General features: G+C 31.3%; 1 protein-coding gene across 4 annotated transcripts; it reads left to right on the top strand.

Moving 5' to 3' along the window:
* The first annotated feature begins 149 nt into the window (after positions 1-149).
* On the top strand, positions 150-17,580 carry LOC146533208 (uncharacterized). Of its 4 annotated transcripts, none has more exons than XM_085195996.1 (8): positions 150-494; positions 915-999; positions 5,271-5,404; positions 9,274-9,439; positions 10,892-11,022; positions 11,411-11,548; positions 15,200-15,377; positions 15,671-17,580. In XM_085195996.1, exons 2-8 carry the CDS (start codon positions 931-933, stop codon positions 15,830-15,832), a joined length of 978 nt encoding a protein of 325 aa, XP_085052122.1. In that variant the 5' UTR covers positions 150-494; positions 915-930; the 3' UTR covers positions 15,833-17,580. The 4 variants fall into 4 exon arrangements, with proteins under 4 accessions (XP_085052122.1, XP_085052123.1, XP_085052125.1 ...); XM_085195997.1 differs by having other exon boundaries at positions 168-207; XM_085195999.1 differs by lacking the exons at positions 150-494; positions 915-999 and adding an exon at positions 3,029-3,169.
* Positions 17,581-19,195: the final 1,615 nt, after the last annotated feature.

The following is a 19,195-nucleotide window of genomic DNA, read 5'->3' as shown; positions in this document are numbered from 1 at the left end:
TTAACTACTCTATAAAATCGTAATACAATTAAAGCAAAAGAGATTATGCCAAAAATGAAAAAGTAATTTTTACAACAACTCATGTCAATTCATTCTCGACGGTACATCACTATTCATACAAACGCGGATCTGATGAACTCACGACTTTCATTCAAATCATTCAGTCACACGAAGTTCACGAACACGCACCGTGCGAGTGATAATTTGGTGAATTAGTGATCATGTTGTGTGATTAAATAATAAATTGTAATTTATCATATCCTGCATTAATATAGCTTCGTCTACATTAACCGGCTAATTAAAAACACAAATTAATTAATAAAAATATATCTATTAAATTAGTATTGCAAGTATATCACTGTTATAATAGAAAAGTGAAATAGCTTACTGTTAAGTACCGAGAAAATGCACATTTGAAATCACTATCTCCAATTAACGCCTTTCTATACAGTTTTTCTGTTAACACATTTATTTTGATTTTCGGTATACGCTAAGTAAGTTATATTATTTTTATTTTATTCAGTAGGTAGATTTTTGTTTATATTTTGTTTTATTTATTTGTCGTTAGTTGATACTAGTATATCGTTTTAAATAAATAAATATTTAATTTTGTACATTAAAAGTGCTTCTGAATAGATCGAAGGGCGATTATAGAGACTAAATCTATTTATAAATAATCTTTGGCAGCAATGAGTATATTACATAGTATATTTAAGCTTACATGTTGATATAGCAATAATGCATTAGATCTATAATAGACGACACCAATTACGTTGAAGTGCGTCAACATATTTAATTTATTTTGTATTGCTTTGTTTAGTTTTATATTTATAGGACGCAATATTTTTATGTACAAAATATAACCGGCAAGTGCCATAGTTTATATTTTAAAATAAATAATAATTTGTCTACAGGCACATTTGAATCAAAATGAGTTTATTCAAAACTGTGGTGAGTGCAACTGTTGTCAGTGGGAAGATAGGACTTAAAAATAGTAATGTAAGTAAACAATATCTTTAATTAGTTTATATTAGCTTCACACTGTATCCCGCATATAGCAGGGAGGCAGAGGAAACCAAGTGTTAAGACACTCCCTCCACTTTTCCCTGAATTTTAAGTTGAAATTGTTGAGAGGCATAACTTGACGCTGTGTCTTATTACCAGAACAAGGAAATTAATAAATAAAAAAATATTTTCCTTGCGTGACAATTGCACTCAAAACCATCATGTTCAAAGTACATGTGCTGTGCCACTGCACCTCAATCTATTTAATCTTTTAAACAATAGAAACTGATGATTCAATTTTTTTTTATAAAAATAAATAATAATTATTAAAATTATTTATAATAATTCTATTGCCATAATTTCTTTGTCCTTAAATGAAGTATTTATAATTAAAAGTGTTATAATTAGATGACCATAAAATATATTGACAAATAAAACTTTTGTTTTCGTAACCTCATTTGTATGACAATAGAGCTGTGGTATATATTATAGAACTGCAATAAAAAAGACAATACCAATTTATCGATTACTATTAGATTTTAACTTTTGTGTTTTCATTAAATTAAACTTGGTTATAACCATATATAATATGTATTTATCTACTTAGTACTAACTACAAATGTTTGAGTCAGTCTATTATATCAAATTTTGGCTCTTAAATGATGAAACAAAATATTATTAAAATGTTATTCACATTTCCATACATAATAGACCTTAAATATGTAATAATAATATAAGCTGATAACTGTATGCGTAACATAGCTGCATAGATAATGTACTGTGTTTACCCTCTAATGCATAGTAACATTGTTTAAACACAACAAATGGCTCTTTTTTTATGTATTTTTCTATTTTTTTGTATTAAGACTGACATTTGTTGTAAGTATGACTCTTTACTTAATTTCTGTTTATAAATGATAGTAGTAATATTTTCATTCTTTTCATATTTTCACTTTAGTAACAAGTTGTTTAGGACCACTCAACATGGAATATCATTTTAATAAATCGTGAATTATATCGGAAATCGTTTCGTTCGCAACTAGAGATAATGCATTTTTTGATTTGATAAAATATAAATGTATAAATGATTGCATTTTTTAAATAGTATTTTTGGAATTGTATATTTTTATTAGCTTTACACTATATCCCGTACTTAGCAAGGAAGGCAGTGGGAACATGAGAACCTAGTGTAAAGACATTCCGTTACGCAGTTTCCGCCGAATTCTGGAGACATGGCGTTGAGTGATGGAACTTAACGCCGCGTTTCGCCTCGTTACCTGATCGAGGAAATGAAAATATTCAATTTTCGCTAGAGTGGGAACGAACCCATCACCACCCACTGCTTCATGAATTATTAAATGCTAAATTTAACTTCAGAGGAAAATTTTCCTAAACATCTACGTAAGTAATACAATGCAGCTCGTTACTTGGTAACCGGGCACGTGATGTATCGGAGTGCTCGTGCTATAATAACGCCGCTTATGTATTTATAATTGTATGTAAATTTTGTATGGCCTTGATTTGTGAAATATGAATATTATTTTAATATTATAAAGCGGAAGAGTTTGTTTGGTTGAACGCGCTCATCTCAGTAACTATTAGTTCGTAGTGATTTTTGGCGGTTCGGGTTAGATTAGAATATGAACTTGGTCTTACTCAATTATTAATTATTTCCATGAAAGCAAAGCCGTAAATTAAAATTTTGGTTAAGAACGGTTTTATAAACTGCTGTATAAAAATGTTTCATATTAAAATTTAAGCAGGACTAATGAAAAACCCCCTTTAAAAACAAAATTATTTTTTCTCGAATGAAAGTCGAAATTACGACCACCAGCCAGAGTCACTATAATTGATATCATATAAAATAAATATTAAATGCTCTTAAATGCATTTTTATCTTGCTATCGATATTAATAATTTAATAGTACAATGTGTGTGAAGTTCAATGCCAAAGAGTCTCGCTAGAACGAGCATAGCGCGCGCGGCTCATAGAAAATGTATGAAACATTGTTAAAATGTTTATTTGCATCGATTGACTGTCGGCAGTTGTTACGTGTATATATATACAGTACGGAGTGTATTGTAATTTATATTAATGATAGTAGAAATATTTTTCACGCACCGCTCGCGTGATCAAGGGCCAAAGTCAGAACTTTAATAATAGGTAGATAATTATATTATTTCTTAATTGATGTAATTTAAATTACAGATATCATATAAATAAAGCTGTCGTGTGTAAACGCGAGGTTAGCGGGTTCGATTTCCACTCGGGGGAATGAAATATTTAATATTTTCATTTATCGCTTTGGTAACCAGTCAAAGCGCGGCGTTCAGTTTCCGCCACTCAACACAATGCCTTGCGAAAGTGTCTTAAACTCTTAATAGGGGATTGGAGTCTCTTAACACTAAGTTCCCTCGCCTACCTTGCTGCGTGCGGGATACAGCGTGAAATTGAAATAGAAGAAGAAAATATTTTTTCTTCAACTGGGTCCCGAACTAAGAACCGTATATTTGTGCTTGTTCCTACTAATTCCGAGCTCCTTGGCAGTTATAACACATAACGAAAATATTCAACGTTGAGTTCTAACCTTTTTTTGTAATTAAAGGTTTTTGACTTCTATCGCAATGGAGGCCATGCTTTTTTGTTAACATTTTTTTGGTGCCGTCTATTTGTTCTTTTTTATTTATCTGGGAGTTCTCAAGTGAATGGAAATATTCTGTAAAAAATGTCATATTATATCTAAGCATCTATACTTAGACATCATATGAATTAGGTTGAAAGTGGGAAACTTAATATTATAAAGCTAAAGAATTTGTTTGGTGGAACGCGGCTTAAATTGATAAATTATTTAGCATAATGAATTTATCGAAGTTATGTTGCATCACGTTATTTATTTCGATGTGACCCACTGTGTCCGTGTGAGAGTTAAGACTTATTTGGGGCACGATGATTTTGGGTTCGATTTCCAGTTGAATGATATAAAATTTTATTTAACACAAAGTCCTACATTGAGTTCACTCAACACGCAATGGTATTGGTTTATTAGATAGTTAGTGAAGAACGTAGTGTCTTATCACTGTTCTCTCTCAATGATGCTAAATTAAAGGAGCAGAAATTACATATAAAATATAGACATTTATTAGATTATGACAAACCGATTAGTGACAGTAGGTAACTTTGTTACAAAATGACTCAGGATTGATAACTAATTATGATCTTTGAACCTATTTAGGTACGTGTTCGTCTTGAAGGTCATTTATATGGCATCCAGACAGTGGCACAGTGTTATAACTAAAAATAATTAATTATCTTCATTAGATAATTAAAATTTTATCACTCGTTTTCTTCATTAAAAGCAGATAAAGCGTTTTGTTGACTGAATATGTTGAAATAGCCAAAATTCATTTGATGACTTCATTATAGCCATTGGCCAGTCGTTCCGCAGGGGCCCATAGTGTGACTACAGGTTCTTCGCTCCGGTGTCGAGTAATTTTGAGGGAAAGTGGGGAATGAAAGTATCTTAATGAGAATGGAGTGTCTTAACATTTGTCGAGTTCCGCCACTTAACACGCAATGCCTCGAAAAATTCGGCAGAAAGCGGGGAACGGAGTGTCTTAACACTAGGTTCCCTCTGCCTACCCTGCCGTGTGCGTGATACAACGTGAAGATGAGAGAAAATAAAAAAATATTCATGAATCATCTAAGCTAAACCACGTGAATGACTCACGTATGTTATATTGTAATTATTAAACATTATTTTGTTTATAATTTATATTACACGTGGTGTTTGTTGAGATAACAAAAGGAAAGAACAGGAAGGATTATTTATTGATAAAGCACGACTTGGATTGGTCATACAAAACATTTTAAAATCGGCGAATAGAACTGTATGTCGCTGTTTCGTAGATTGAAATTGTAAATATACTTTCAGTAATAGTGTTAACTTTTTAATACAGGAGATAATAGCGAGGATACTGATACAATACTGACAGGATAATAATAGCGAGGCCAGTTATGCGATTGTAAATGCGACAGGTTATAGGTTCTATTCTCAATCGAGAAAATGAAATATTTAATATTTTCATTTTTTTTCATTCACTTTCAGTACAATTTAAACTTTTGAAAATAGTACGATTTCAAACTTTCTAAATTATTTCATCTTAATATTTTAACTTTTTTAAAAAGTATAATATTTTTAACGTAACCAATTTCTTTTGAAAGCTACTATGTTTTCTAAAAACATATGTTTTTCTATTGTCAACAGTTACGTCCCTTCCTATCGTGTGCTCCGATTGCCTTGACATGGGACCGCTCTGCCCACACTCAGGACATCACCAAGAACATTCAGTATATTACAAACGACAAGATCGATCTGAAGACAGATCCGAAGATCATGAAGTAAGAGCAATGTTATAAACTTATAAGTCGGCTTCACGCTGTATCCCTTTCACAGCAGCGTAGGCAGAGGAGACCTAGTGTTAAGACACTCCGTTCCCCACTTTCTGCCAATTTCTGGAGGCATTGCGTGAGTGGCAGAACTCAACGTCGTGCTTTGCCACGACACCAGAGCGAAAAAATGGTAATATAAATTGAAATAAATATTTCATTTCCTCTCTCTAGTATCCAGGCGTTACTTTGAGTGACTTTGAGTTACACTACTCAACACATAATGCCTCCAGAATTCGGCGGAAAGTGGGCAACGGAAGTGCTACAGCGGAATGCGTGTAGCCAAAAAAAACGATTTAAAATAATTTCGTGCCAAGGTTTCAAATAAAACTTCTCTAATGCAGTAATAAAACAATGCCTTGTTATATTCCCTCATTATAATATTTATAGTATGTTTGGTGACAATAATGACTTATTAGGAAATGAGTCACCTACATACGAAATGTGCCTCGTAATTAATATATTTACATACATAATGCATTTACTGACACCGTTTACAATCTTAGTAGTAAGTATTTGAATGACTGACAATACTGACAGTTTTAGGGTTTCGTGTGTTAATAGAAAAGAAAGCGAAACCTTTATAGGATCATCACTGTCAATATGTTCTATAGTAATATCATGAAGCTAGTGTTTGTTCCAATTGAAAAAAGTTTTTCTTGGATAATCTATTTATCGAAAAGAAGAGAAAAGAAAAGAGAAAATTAAGAAATATACAGGGTGTCCCAGGAGTCAACGATAAAACGAAACCAGGTGATAGACCAAGTCATGACAGTTATGAGAAAAATATAAAAAAAAATCTTTGTCATGTATTTTTCATATTATATTGATTTTAAAAAATATCGGAAAAACCGACACCTGTGATGATTTTTCAAGTCCTAAGACTACAAATATTACTCTTTCTTCATTTTTTTCCTGTAATGTAATCATGAGTAACCCTTCTATGAATTACAGTTTAAGATTTAAACATACCTGCATCAGTTTTCAATAAAATGTGGTGTTTTTGCCAAACATTAAATTCAAATATTTACTACATCCAACTTTAAACGACTGTACTATAAAAAAAATGTACTACACTGTTTTTGCAAGTAACTTTAAAAGTTGGCGCAATTAATTTGGATTCCGAAATGGTACGACACTTGCTGGATTACTTCTTTGTTGAAGAGAGAAAAATCGAAATACACGATAATCGGGATTACCTGGGCCAGCCCCTAAGTCGGATAAGCGTTACCTGAGCTAAGTGGCGGGAGGTCACTGGTGTGGTCTGTGATCGCAGGATACCGTCCTAACTCTTATCTGGCCAAGGAGATCGTGAATGCCTCCAGACTCGTGCATGACGAATCCAAGGTACCTGAACTTTTCCAACTTAGGGGTTGGCCCAGGACTTATAAGAATAGTGTTCGAGTCCGGGCTCTCGCAGGCCATATACTCGGTCTTTGACACATTGCCAATATGCTTTTCATTTATGGAGAATGGTTATGTAATACAAACGCTGCAGCTAGAATGTATCGAAAAAGATACCAAAAAGCTGAACGTCATCCCGATTATCGTGTATTTCGATTTTTCTCTCTTCAACAAAGAAGTAATCCAGCAAGTGTCGTACCATTTCGGAATCCAGATTATATGCGCCAACTTTTAAAGTTACTTGCAAAAACAGTGTAGTACATTTTTTTTATAGTACAGTCGTTTAAAGTTGGGTGTAGTAAATATTTTGAATTTAATGTTTGGCAAAAACACCACATTTTATTGAAAACTGATGCAGGTATGTTTAAATCTTAAACTGTAATTCACAGAAGGGTTACTCATGATTACATTACAGGAAAAAAAATGAAGAAAGAGTAATATTTGTAGTCTTAGGACTTGAAAAATCATCACAGGGTGTCGGTTTTTCCGATATTTTTTAAAATCAATATAATATGAAAAATAGACGACAAAGATTTTTTTTTATATTTTTCTCATAACTGTCATGACTTGGTCTATCACCTGGTTTCGTTTTATCGTTGACTCCTGGGACACCCTGTATATATTTTAAGAAAATTAAGTCCATGTCGGTCTTAACTTTCTTTAGCCCACCGTACTCGAGGTCAGATTTACTTCGGGCATAGTGTGTAATGAATAGCTTATAGTTGTTTCTATTGGACCACGTGGGAAAAACCGCGAGTATAAATTAGTACTTCATATATTTAAAATCTCCAACATTTTTTTATAAAGATTTTAAAAAAAGTAGAATAGTATAAGAGTATTTTTTTCATTTATTTCTATTAATAACGTTAATTTATTAATGAGCTGTACACCTGATGGTCGTTTATACATTTAATATTAATTATGTAAAATATAACCAATATATTTCATGTAAGAATTTAATAACTTGGTTTTTTAATGTAAAGACTATTTTTTCTTGGTTTTAAAAACATGCACAAATGTTAATTAAAGCTGTTGCGTCGCAGTGGGTTAACTCGAAATACTATAACTGTGGCTTCGATGATCATTGAGGATTTTGAATTATTTAGTTACGATTTTATTATAAGTACAGATTTGTAATTACTAATTAGTTGATTATTCACACAATAAATTAAGAGGTAATTCGCTGATGATTATAACAAGGACATATTATGATAATTAGGCATTTATATTAAGAAATATATGCAATTTTATATAAAATTTTACATATTTTATAAATGTCTATGAAATTAAGTGAAAGGAAATCTATCACTCTGTATTCAATATTTCTTATTTAATAGATATTTTGTGTTGAGCGGCAGCGTTTAACGCCGTCCTTAGCCCACATTCTAAAGGGCGTGTCTAGAGAGAAATTTTCCAGGAGTTTTGAGCTTGTAAAGATTTTCTTTAATATTGCAATGTAAATTTTATTGTTAATAAAATTTCTGGATTGGGCACAAGACTATTCTGGGGTGGCCATGGATCTGCTGCCCCCCATTGGCATTCGACGCCCATGTGCATCCAGAATGAAGCCGTAAAATTGTCTCATAATCTCATGTCCTGCTACCATCTAGAATTCCTAATGGACTATAATATGAACTACAACACACTCAAGGCCGCTTTATTCTTGGCTCAACACGTAAATAAGCACATACCTACTTAGTGGTGTGTATTACCTATCTACGCACATGCATTTATTAGATGCGGTCTGCATCGGTCTCGACTTTGTACTGTCAATTGATTAGTCGATATATTGATGAAATTGCTGGTTATTTTATATCTATGATATTTATACTTATATATTAAACGCTGTTTTTTTGTTTATAGTTACATAAAATTATATTTACATAAAATCTATTAAATTATATTTACATAAAATATTTACATAAAAAATTATAGTTACATAAAATCTTGCAAGCTCAATTTGACCCACTTCCCAGTATCCGATTGGACTGAAAATTCACAATGAAAATGTTTATCATTAATATTAATCTAAAATGGCCGCCGTAACAAAATGGTGGACCATCAAATGAAAAGCTTGGTTTGTAAAAAACAATACAAAACAATCCAAAATTATTTAAAAAGACGCCGGTTATTAATTTTTAATTATTTTAGTTACCTATGGTTAGTTACTTGATAGATAGTCTAGTCTAGACTAGTCTATTGTAGCTTAACTAAGGGATGGATCTAGATAATATTATTAGCAGTAAATTAAAGGAAACTAAGATTAATTTAGATTTTTATAATATCAACCTGTTTTTTTCTCAAGATGTGAGGCAGTCCTAAGCATCGTTTAAGCATTATTACCAAACTCATTTTAACAATGAGTTTAAATATGAAGCACATAAATTTAAAGAATTTTTTATTCTGTTTTCCTTCAGGCTAGACAAACAACAGAATCGTCCAACTTGCGTAATGATCAACTGGCTGCTGGCTAGGCAGAAGCACGTCATGAAGTACGCCAATCTATATTTGGAACAGGGTTTCGATGTCATTTCGGTTTCGTGCACACCATGGCAACTCATGTGGCCCTTGAAGGGATCTCAGGTATGTGATGACATGGTTGTTATCTCTATACTCACATATGGAGACAAAATTGATATTTTAGTCAGTTTTTTTAGATACGTGGCAATTTTAGGACTTAAATATATTTTGGTAAGTAGCTATCGATCTCATCTGCTATCTGTATATTTGTCGATCAGTCTAAACCGATATCTACCTTTCAAAGCTAATTTGAAAACTTTTTAAAAATCTAATTTGAAAATTAACTTCTTTCCGTTCCGATGTTGAGACGAAAATAAGATGAACTAATTAATATCTGAAAATTAATAGGTTAATAATTATAATAACAAGGTTCTAAAGGCAGTGTTGAGTTCCGCCATTCAACACGTAATGCCTCCAGAATTCGGCGGGAAGTGAGGAACGGGAGTGTCTTAAAGGCAACGGAGTGTCTTGCCACACTAGGTTTCCTCTGTCCACCCTGCTGCGGATCGGATACAACGTGAACTAAAATAATACATAATACTATAAAAACTTAGTAAAATAATTTTCATGCATGTATTTAATTTCAACGTTAAGAATGTATTTCTTATCTTAGTTGGAATATTATATATTTTTTAAAATAGACAATACTTAAAGTCATTCTGTGATGTTGAAAGACATCGTAGGTACGGTAAGCCGCATGTTGACCTCGTTTACTTATCTTTATGTATTATGTTATGGTTCACATTGAACCAAACGGACAAGACATCGTTAGAGAATTTTGATTAATAGTAGACAATATACCATATATTGTTTCTTTTATTTTAAAAATATACGCAATATATTTTAGTAAAACTAAAAATACGAAAATAAAGAATCCTAACTTAAATTTGTGTAAGTGGGGAATTAGGAATTTTATGCCATTAAAAAAAACTGTGGATTTTAAAATAACATCTTATTGATTTACTTAATATCTTGTTCATAAAATATGCATACATATTGATTGTAATCTCATTCATTATTAAGCATTGAGTCCATCGAGGCGCTGACAGTCACAAGGGCTAATAAACAACGACAATTCTTCTTATTCTCATTATACATGCGGGATACAGCGTAAAGTTGTAAAAATATATTCTATGTATTATGCAGAAGGGTTATTTATGTTCAATTGTCTGACTAAACTTTTAAAGTTGTCCCTGGTATATTGCACAGAGAACATGAAACCTGTGATGCCACATTTACAACGTACCATCTTTTACATAATATATCATATCTCTTGTGGATTCGATCTCCATTCGGTTGAACGATTGTATTTAAATTATGTTAATTTCCCTTCATTCAAAGTGCTGCATTCAGTTGCGTGCCAGAGCGCAAAAATGAAAATATTAAATATTTTATTCCCCCGATTGAGAATCAAACCCATGATCGTCGTTTTTACTGTCGCATGCTTAACGACGGCCTCATTTTTTAGTATATAATTGTACATGTTTTATACAGGTTTTTTTTCTATATTTACAGCTGGTAGCGGCTGACCTTATAAAGTTTATGGCAGCGAATGAAAACGATCAACCCACTGTTATCCATGGTTTCTCCGTCGGTGGTTACTTGTGGGGAGAAGTATGCGCCCAGGTCATGGACAATAAGGAAATGTGAGTTTACTTTGTGTTTTGATTGGTTTAAAAATGTTTTTATTCTTTTAACTTGGCACCTTTTAACCTAAATAAAGTTAAAAATAAAGTATAAAAATAAACCTGTATACAATTTTTTTACATAATCAGTTTTTTCCTTTTTTTTTCTTAACCCCGTATCCCATTTCTTTGAGTGGTAATCGAACCCATAACCTGTCGTGATTACAGTCACTCGCCTGTGTCGCTGTGCCACGACAAATATTGATCATATTATAGTTTTGATTTAAAGGGATTAAGAATACATAAACTAATTAATTAAATGATCACCCATTTATTACACAAAGATTGCTGTTATTAATTAACTAACTTTGACTTTTCATTGATAAATAACATTTGAACAAAATTTCAGCTATCAACCAGTAATAGATCGTGTAACGGCACAAGTATGGGATTCCGCCGCTGATATCACGGAGATAACAATAGGCGTGCCGGCCGCCGTGTTCCCTAAGAACAAGATTATGCAGAAAACCCTTAAGGCTTATATGGAGTGAGTTTTACTTTTGTTAATATTTTATACTGGCATTTAGCTGCGGCTTCGCAGCCGGGATCGATAAGAAGTAACTAAGAAACTTCTTCACTTATGGCTAAAGCTATAGATAGACAAATTACAATTTTTATCAATTTAATTTCTTTAAATATCTAAATTTTGTAGTAGGCTGACTTTATTTAACACAAAATGTCAATATTTCCCTAACCCGGATTTGAATTCATTATCATTGCTTATAATTTACACGTTTCAAATGCGTCATAACAATGTAAAAACATTTAACTATTTTAAATGCTATTTATTATCTGACTAGTGGACCCGGACGCGGCTACGCCTGCTTCAACTATAAGAATATTTATTAAATATATTCATGAAATTATTTTCAATTTTCAATAGAATTAGTAAGAAAATATAAGCTTAAATAATCAAAAAGAATAATAAGTAGATACACATTATTAGAAAAAAATATCTGAGTTATTGAAATGAACCAACAAAAGAATTAAAAGTAACTAAAGGATAGATATTCTTAATTTTAGAAAAAGTATCTAAAGTTTTCCGCGCGTGCGTACATAGATATCGACTGTACGAAATAACTAAACATTTCTCTCTATTTAGTAGGATAATTTTAGCGGGCAATATCAAATAAAATAAGAAGAGAACCAAAGTGTAGCTTAAATTAATTATAAACAGCAAATAATTACATAAACATTTACAATAGTTCGAAAATGTATGAAAATTTATAAAACCGTCAACATCATCTGCCTGTTCGCGGCGGTCATACTCATACTATACCACCCGTAGGCTAGGTCATTTGAAATCAGTGACATCTCCTTAATTATTTATTAGAATGTTATACAGTGAACTATAATTTCAATCTCGATAAAATGTTAAAAGTGACTATTATATTTATTTTCATAAGGATGAATATCAAAATGTCGCGGTAACGGTTGCGTAGCGACGCGACAGTTGTTATTAACATGGCAGAATAAATTGCATGTCAAATTAGAATATACTTTAAAATATATTAGTATATATGTGTAATGTAATGTTATATAGCCTATAGCACTTCTGGAGAATGTAGCTTTCATACAAAACAAAAACAATGAAAATCGGACCAGTAGATCCAGAGATCTTAGCGTTCAAACAAACAAACAAACAAACAAACAAACAAACAAACAAACAAACTCTTCCGCTTTATTATATTAGTATAGATAAATAATCACGTGTGGCCTTGAAATTACACTAGAGTATATAGAAAAGATCTATTGCTGTATTATTTTGTACTTATTAATTTGATATATGGCTACTTTTACAAAGGAATTAAGCTAATTCAATTATTAGATGTGAAGTAAAAATTGTAACATATCATAATAGATTTGCATAAATAATAACGAGCATTATAATAAACAAAAATCTGTTTTATTATTTTCACTAGTTTTCGTAAAGCTGACATAGTTTTTAAACGCCAGTACTGCACTAGCGTGCTTGACTTTGTAAAATATTGTTCTTGTATTATTATAATTTTTAATGCTATATCTTCTTCTTCTTAACACTAGAAGTGCCGAAGATTGAGACCCCCCTTGAACCGCCGTCGTGACAAATTTGTCCCATTCTACTTATTATGTTGATTGTTGGTATAATACAAAAAAAATATTATTAAAATAATTCGTAAAATATGTAGACCATCTTTAATAATCAATTCTCATTCTTTAACAAACATAAAAGTACCAAAAAATAAAACACAAAGAAAGACTCAAATATTTCTAATACGTTCTAAGGTCGTGACAACTAACTGAATAACTCTTACAAAATTATAAGTTATTGAAATTAGTTATTATTATTAGTAGGCCAAGTAATGCTTTAATATATTCTTCATCAGTGATACATCACAGATGATTTATAACATTGCGTGGTAATGCCTCCAGAATTCGGCGGAAAATGTCAGCGGAGTCCATAGCATTAGGTTCCCAGGTTCCCTCTACCTACCCTACAATTGCCCACATTTGGTATCAAGTGTTTTTCTGAAATTCAAGCCTAGCTTAGTCATCCTTTCATCTGATACCTCACTTGGACTAGCGGCAAAATTTAGTATTGTCACCAATTTCACCCCACTTTTCAGGCTATTATTTTTTAAGATTTATACATAAATGTATAGTTTTCAGATTTTTTTCTGTACTAGTACTACATGTAGATGCTAGCTGCCAAATTTCATAATTCTAAGTCAACTGAAAGTACCTTATTAATTTGATTCCCTTTATAGTGTCGAAATACATGTTTTTTACTATATAAATGGTCATATCTTTTTTTAAGGGCGCTTTTTCAGGAAATCAAGGGACTGTAGATCGTCATATAGTTGATATTCATATACTCATATGAATATCAACTCGATTTCTCCAAGCATTTCTGAGATAAAGGCACAGAGACGGATGGACAAAAAAATGATCTTATAAGCTGCTGATGATCTTATAACTGCTAAACCTACTATTCAATTTTTTTCCGCCCCCGCATTGCCCTTTCACCTCCACCTCGTCCCCGAGGCATGAAAATATGTCAAATTATACCTTCAAATAATAAAATAATAATGGCGGGACAAAAATGACCCAGCGGCAGTTCTAGGTAAATCTCATTTTTTTTTCAAAAAGTATGACTGCTATAAAATTATTTATATTATTAATTAAATAAAGGTGTAAAATTGGTAATTGTAAAATAATTTCATCAACATAAATTAACAAATTAAAAAGTTATATACAATCAACCTTGCGTTTTCGTCAAAAATGGGACGGCGGCGCTTCTAGTGTTAACGTGCCTCTCAAACTAGTGAAAGTTGGCAGTCAACTTCGCATACTTAGTTATGTCCCTAGTCAAATGAATTAAATTTACGGCGGTTTAATTCCCGTCCATTCCTTACTGTTCCTTAGCCATGACTATATAACAAATACTATATAAAATACTAAATATATATATTTAGTATTTTTATTTAATAAATATATAATGTATATAAAAAAATGCATATAAATGCAAATGCTATATAATCAAAGTATTATAAATGTTACGACATAATAACCTTGTCGTATTATTTAGTATAAATATAAATGCTTATCAATTTGATTAAAATCAACAGTAAGTGCAATTATCAATAATATATTCAATGATCAATAAATTATATTAAGTAATACAATAATCTGTGTTATCTTAATGCTAAAGTCACCTTTGTTACGCTTCATAAATTTTTCCATAATTAAATAATTCTTATTTAAACTTTGATCCAGCAATACGTCAAATTCGTCGCTACAGTACGAACTCAATTATTTCACACTAGCGCGCCTACTCACTCTTTCCTTTATAAATTTTGTCGTTTTTTAAGTAATAGCACTTTTAATCTCTAATATTAAGTACATATATATAGCTTCACACTTTATCCTTAAGGGGGTAGTCAGAGAGAACGGATAGCCAAATGCCACAGTCTCCACATACCTCTTTCGTCTCGTCCACTGTTATCAACCTCTTCATACATGACCTCCAGGGGATATAAGTGATACACATAAGATTTTTAAGCAATAATACTATGTTATGCTAAAGTTTTACTATGTTAAGTAATATTCTACATATACATACACTTTACGCCTCTTTTAATTAATATTTTCTCTTCAGGTACCACTTAAAAACGTTCCACACAGCGGCCACAGTGCACTACATACGCTCGTCCCAACTGTTTCACACCAACCTGTGCCGCGCGCCGGCCCTCTTCCTGCTGTCGGCCAGCGACCCGGTGGGCGCTGAGCGCAGCAACCGCAGCGTTTATGACAGTTGGTGTAAAATGGGTATGAAGGTATGTTTTTTTTATTTTTTATTATTCTATGTGTTTTTATAGTTTTATAGTCTGTGTATTTTTTAATGTTTTGATGGATTAAAGAAAAAAATATGATACCAGATGTAAAACCCTCATATGAGAATTTTTTTTATAAAATTTCTTCTATTATGAGCCTAGAGAAGGGATAAATTCTATTAGTTATAAAAATTAAACATGGAAAGTCTTCTGATCGTAGAATTTATACTATTACGTAGGAAATAAAAGAATCGTAAAATATAAATAATTTAATGAATTTCTCTTTATTTCTCCAGTGCACTTGGCAGTGTTGGGACAGGTCACCCCACGTCCAGCACTTCAACAAGCACCGCGACGAGTACGTCGCTCTCCTGAGGGCGCACCTCGCGCAACATGTGCATGCTCACGCCGACACCGAACGGCAGAGAGTGGAGAGACGCAATACTGCGCATGCGTGAGGCTAGTAAACATTAAACTATATAGTAGACAGTGTCGTACAATGATTCGGTTATGTCTATGTGTGTCACTCTGATTTTTGGTCAGTAGCGAGTATTTTAGGTAATGAGATACACAACAAATACTCTGTATATGAATACATGCTTAACTAATTACCATCCCTTACGCACATTACGCAGGTAAGGACTTCGCTATACCTATCATTGTTGCTCTCATGCAAACTGTAATGTATTAAATTTATTAGCATTAGGCTCATTATTATATTGATTGTGTAGGAAAATTAAATTTTAGCAAATTTAAAGTTGATATCGTAGATAGAGATATACAGAGTAAATGCAAAACATTGTTTTTTTTTTATTGTGCATTAGAATTTTTATAAGTTTAAAAAATTTAAGTCTAGTACATTTTTGTATGAAGTGTAGTAAAAGAGTGATATTAGATTCATTAGGTTTCATTGTACGAACATTGTTAATTTTGCGTTTACATTGTATTAAGTTTGCATTACATTGTATTAAGTTATGTTCAATACACTTAAAACTTTAACAAACTGTTAAAGTTTTAAGTGTATTGAACATAAAATTAACATCAATCTAAGCTTTTCTTTAAAAACGCCTTAAGGTTTTGGTTGGGATCTAAACATGCTATTATGTATTCGTCAAATATTAACTACTGGAGGGTAAAGTAAAATTATTAATTAAATACAATATATTTTAAAACAACTATACTATAATATTATTGTCCAGTTATATTAGTAATTGTAACTAGATTTCATTCAAAAAAGTACATGAAAAATTAAGTAAATTTATAATCTCTGTATTTATTGAATTTAAGATCCGTAATAGAAAAACATTTATCATTAAATAATGAAAAAAAGATATTTTAATACGTCTTTAAAACAAAAAAAATATTGTCTTTTATTGCATATTAATTTTTTTATAGGTATTTTTTAAACATTTTGGTCTTAATGTTAATATTTTGCGAATTTATGAATTTTTAAAATTTTTGATAACTCGAAAATTTTCTTAATTCTTTATTAACGTTCTTCTTTTTTATATGTATATACATTTATCTATAATACTTGTGTAATTTATCTTTGTCTATGATACTCACATTATTAAAATATTTGTATTTCATAGAATCAATGTAATTTAAGATGATAAAAGTGATTTGAACCAAATCATCATTATTATTATATTTCTCATTTTGTTTTATATAACATTTTGAAATGTATGAAATTTCATTTGTTTTTATTAAAATTCCTGTCAATTTTAAACTAATTTTTATATTATGGTTTATAATTAAGTGTCTTTTAGCTGCAGTATAAATATTATGGGACTATGATATTTAAAAGTATAATGTTGTACGTATAATTTTGATATGAACTGTACTAGTATTACAGTAAGTAATATTTTAATTATAGTGGTTTAGTTTTTTTTAAAGAAATTAACACAAACCGTTCAGTAATACCGTTCAGTAATATCAGTAATCTGTTAATAACAGTAAATGTATTAATTACATTAAAATATTATAAGAAAAAATATATATATTATTTTTTTTCAATATTTGCGGCTAAAGGGTTAAATAGTTTCTAAAATTTTAATTGTATAAAAGAAGAGGCCTTAGAACATACATATGTATATCTTCAATCTTCATGCACTTTTCACGCATCGACTGAATTTAAATATAAGTTTATATTTATGTAGAACTATTATGAACCAACAATTCTTTATTAAAATAATATTGGTTTATATTATTGTGTATTATTTCATATCAAACTTTTTTTATTTTTACAAGAGTGAAAAGGGGCTTGCTATTTATTTTGTGTATTTTAACCTTTAACTATGGACGTGATTTTTTTATAACATACATATGGACGTCGGGTCTGTCAGACCAGTGTATTTATTGATCATATTCCGGCTGTTTTTTAAAGGAAGAAGACAATTTTATGTTTTAGTTTACATGAATAGCCTCAAATCAAGCAAAATCAATATAAATAAAATCGCTTTTTATTAAAGTTTACGCATCACAACGATTTAAGTAACTTAAAGTCACATTTTCAGTCTTTGGCCACATGGGTTGACTCTTAAGAAAATAATACATTAAAAAAAAAGACAGATAATAAAATAAATATTTTTTTAACAAAATATAAAGTCTAACAATTAAAAAAAATAAAGAAATTATCTTCATCATCATCATCATCTTATGTTATAAAATAAAAATTTTGACAACACCTCAAGATAAGGTACTATTGAACTTCGATACACAATGGCTTTCAACATTGTAGGCTAACAGGACGATTGCAGTCAACATAAGTATGTGTTGTCTTTCTATATATCTTTTGGGGGAAAGTGTACATGTTTTTCAAGAACCCAAAACTATTTTTTTAGCTTCATGTTCAATAAATGATAGATCAGATCGCGAAACGCGAGTCAAAGTCATTCTCTATACTTAGAGTAGTTTAGTATACGAGACACGTCTTTTTATTTGATAAAGTGCTATTTTCTTTATAAAATGTCGTCGTCCAATTCTTTTGTTTGATGTTGATTATAAAGTACCGATATTTTTGTCCCAGACGTGCTAGGTCGATAATTTTTTCGATTTTCTCATAAAAACTAAAAAAATTGAAGCTTTTTTAGGTAAATTATATTTATATTACTAAAATATAAAACAAACAATGCCAAATAATATATGATATAAAATAATAAAAACATTTGAATACAAATAATACAATTAAAATATTAAAGTATATTTTGTAATATGATAAAAATATATGGCGTTTTGAAATCATTCATGTATGGGAAACATGGACGTCGGGTCTGACAGACCCAGGCCCCGTTTAGAAAGTTAAATACTCACGTGTTTTGAACCCAGAGACACAACCACTGCTATCTACATTCATTGTGTCATTAACACGAAAGGTACTGAGAGACTCAGTGGCGGAGGCCACCGAGAAGTGGCCGATTTTTTGAATTCGTAGAACTGTCTGGTCTGTCAGACCCGACGTCCATACTTAAAGGTTAAGTACTTTTTTGCAAGACTACTTTTCTTGCTTCCTTTGAAAAAAATAGAATAATTTCGTCGGAATTTCAGACATTGTATGATTAGTGACGGAATATCATGTCGTACTCTATCTTACTAGAACGGAGAATTGAAAATTACTGTGCTTCAATATATGCATGCAAACCTGTCACGATTGTCTAATATTCTGCCCGTTATTTTTTACCTACCTAGTATCGCACGTCGCTCCCCACTTACCCCCGAATTCTGGAGACATTGCGCGTGTTGGGTGCTCAACACCGCGCTTTGCCTCGTTACCGGAGGCAGGAATTTCATTCCCAAAAGTGGGGATCGAACCCACGACCGTG

This window comes from Heliconius melpomene, chromosome 13 (assembly GCF_056956725.1).
Source record: "Heliconius melpomene rosina isolate 202511_hmr_F chromosome 13, ASM5695672v1, whole genome shotgun sequence".
In the NCBI taxonomy this organism is placed as follows: Eukaryota; Metazoa; Arthropoda; class Insecta; order Lepidoptera; family Nymphalidae; genus Heliconius; species Heliconius melpomene.
The sequence above is the reverse complement of the archived record's forward strand: the minus strand, read 5'-3'. Positions and strand labels throughout refer to the sequence as shown.

What these genes read in the sequence shown, in the direction of transcription:
- LOC146533208 (XM_085195996.1), top strand. Translation starts at nt 931, where the DNA reads ATGAGTTTATTCAAAACTGTGGTGAGTGCAACTGTTGTCAGTGGGAAG. An exon ending in TAGGACTTAAAAATAGTAAT is followed by an intron (nt 1,000 to 5,270) that starts GTAAGTAAACAA and finishes TATTGTCAACAG; the next exon opens with TTACGTCCCTTCCTATCGTG. An exon ending in ACCCTTAAGGCTTATATGGA is followed by an intron (nt 11,549 to 15,199) that starts GTGAGTTTTACT and finishes TTTTCTCTTCAG; the next exon opens with GTACCACTTAAAAACGTTCC.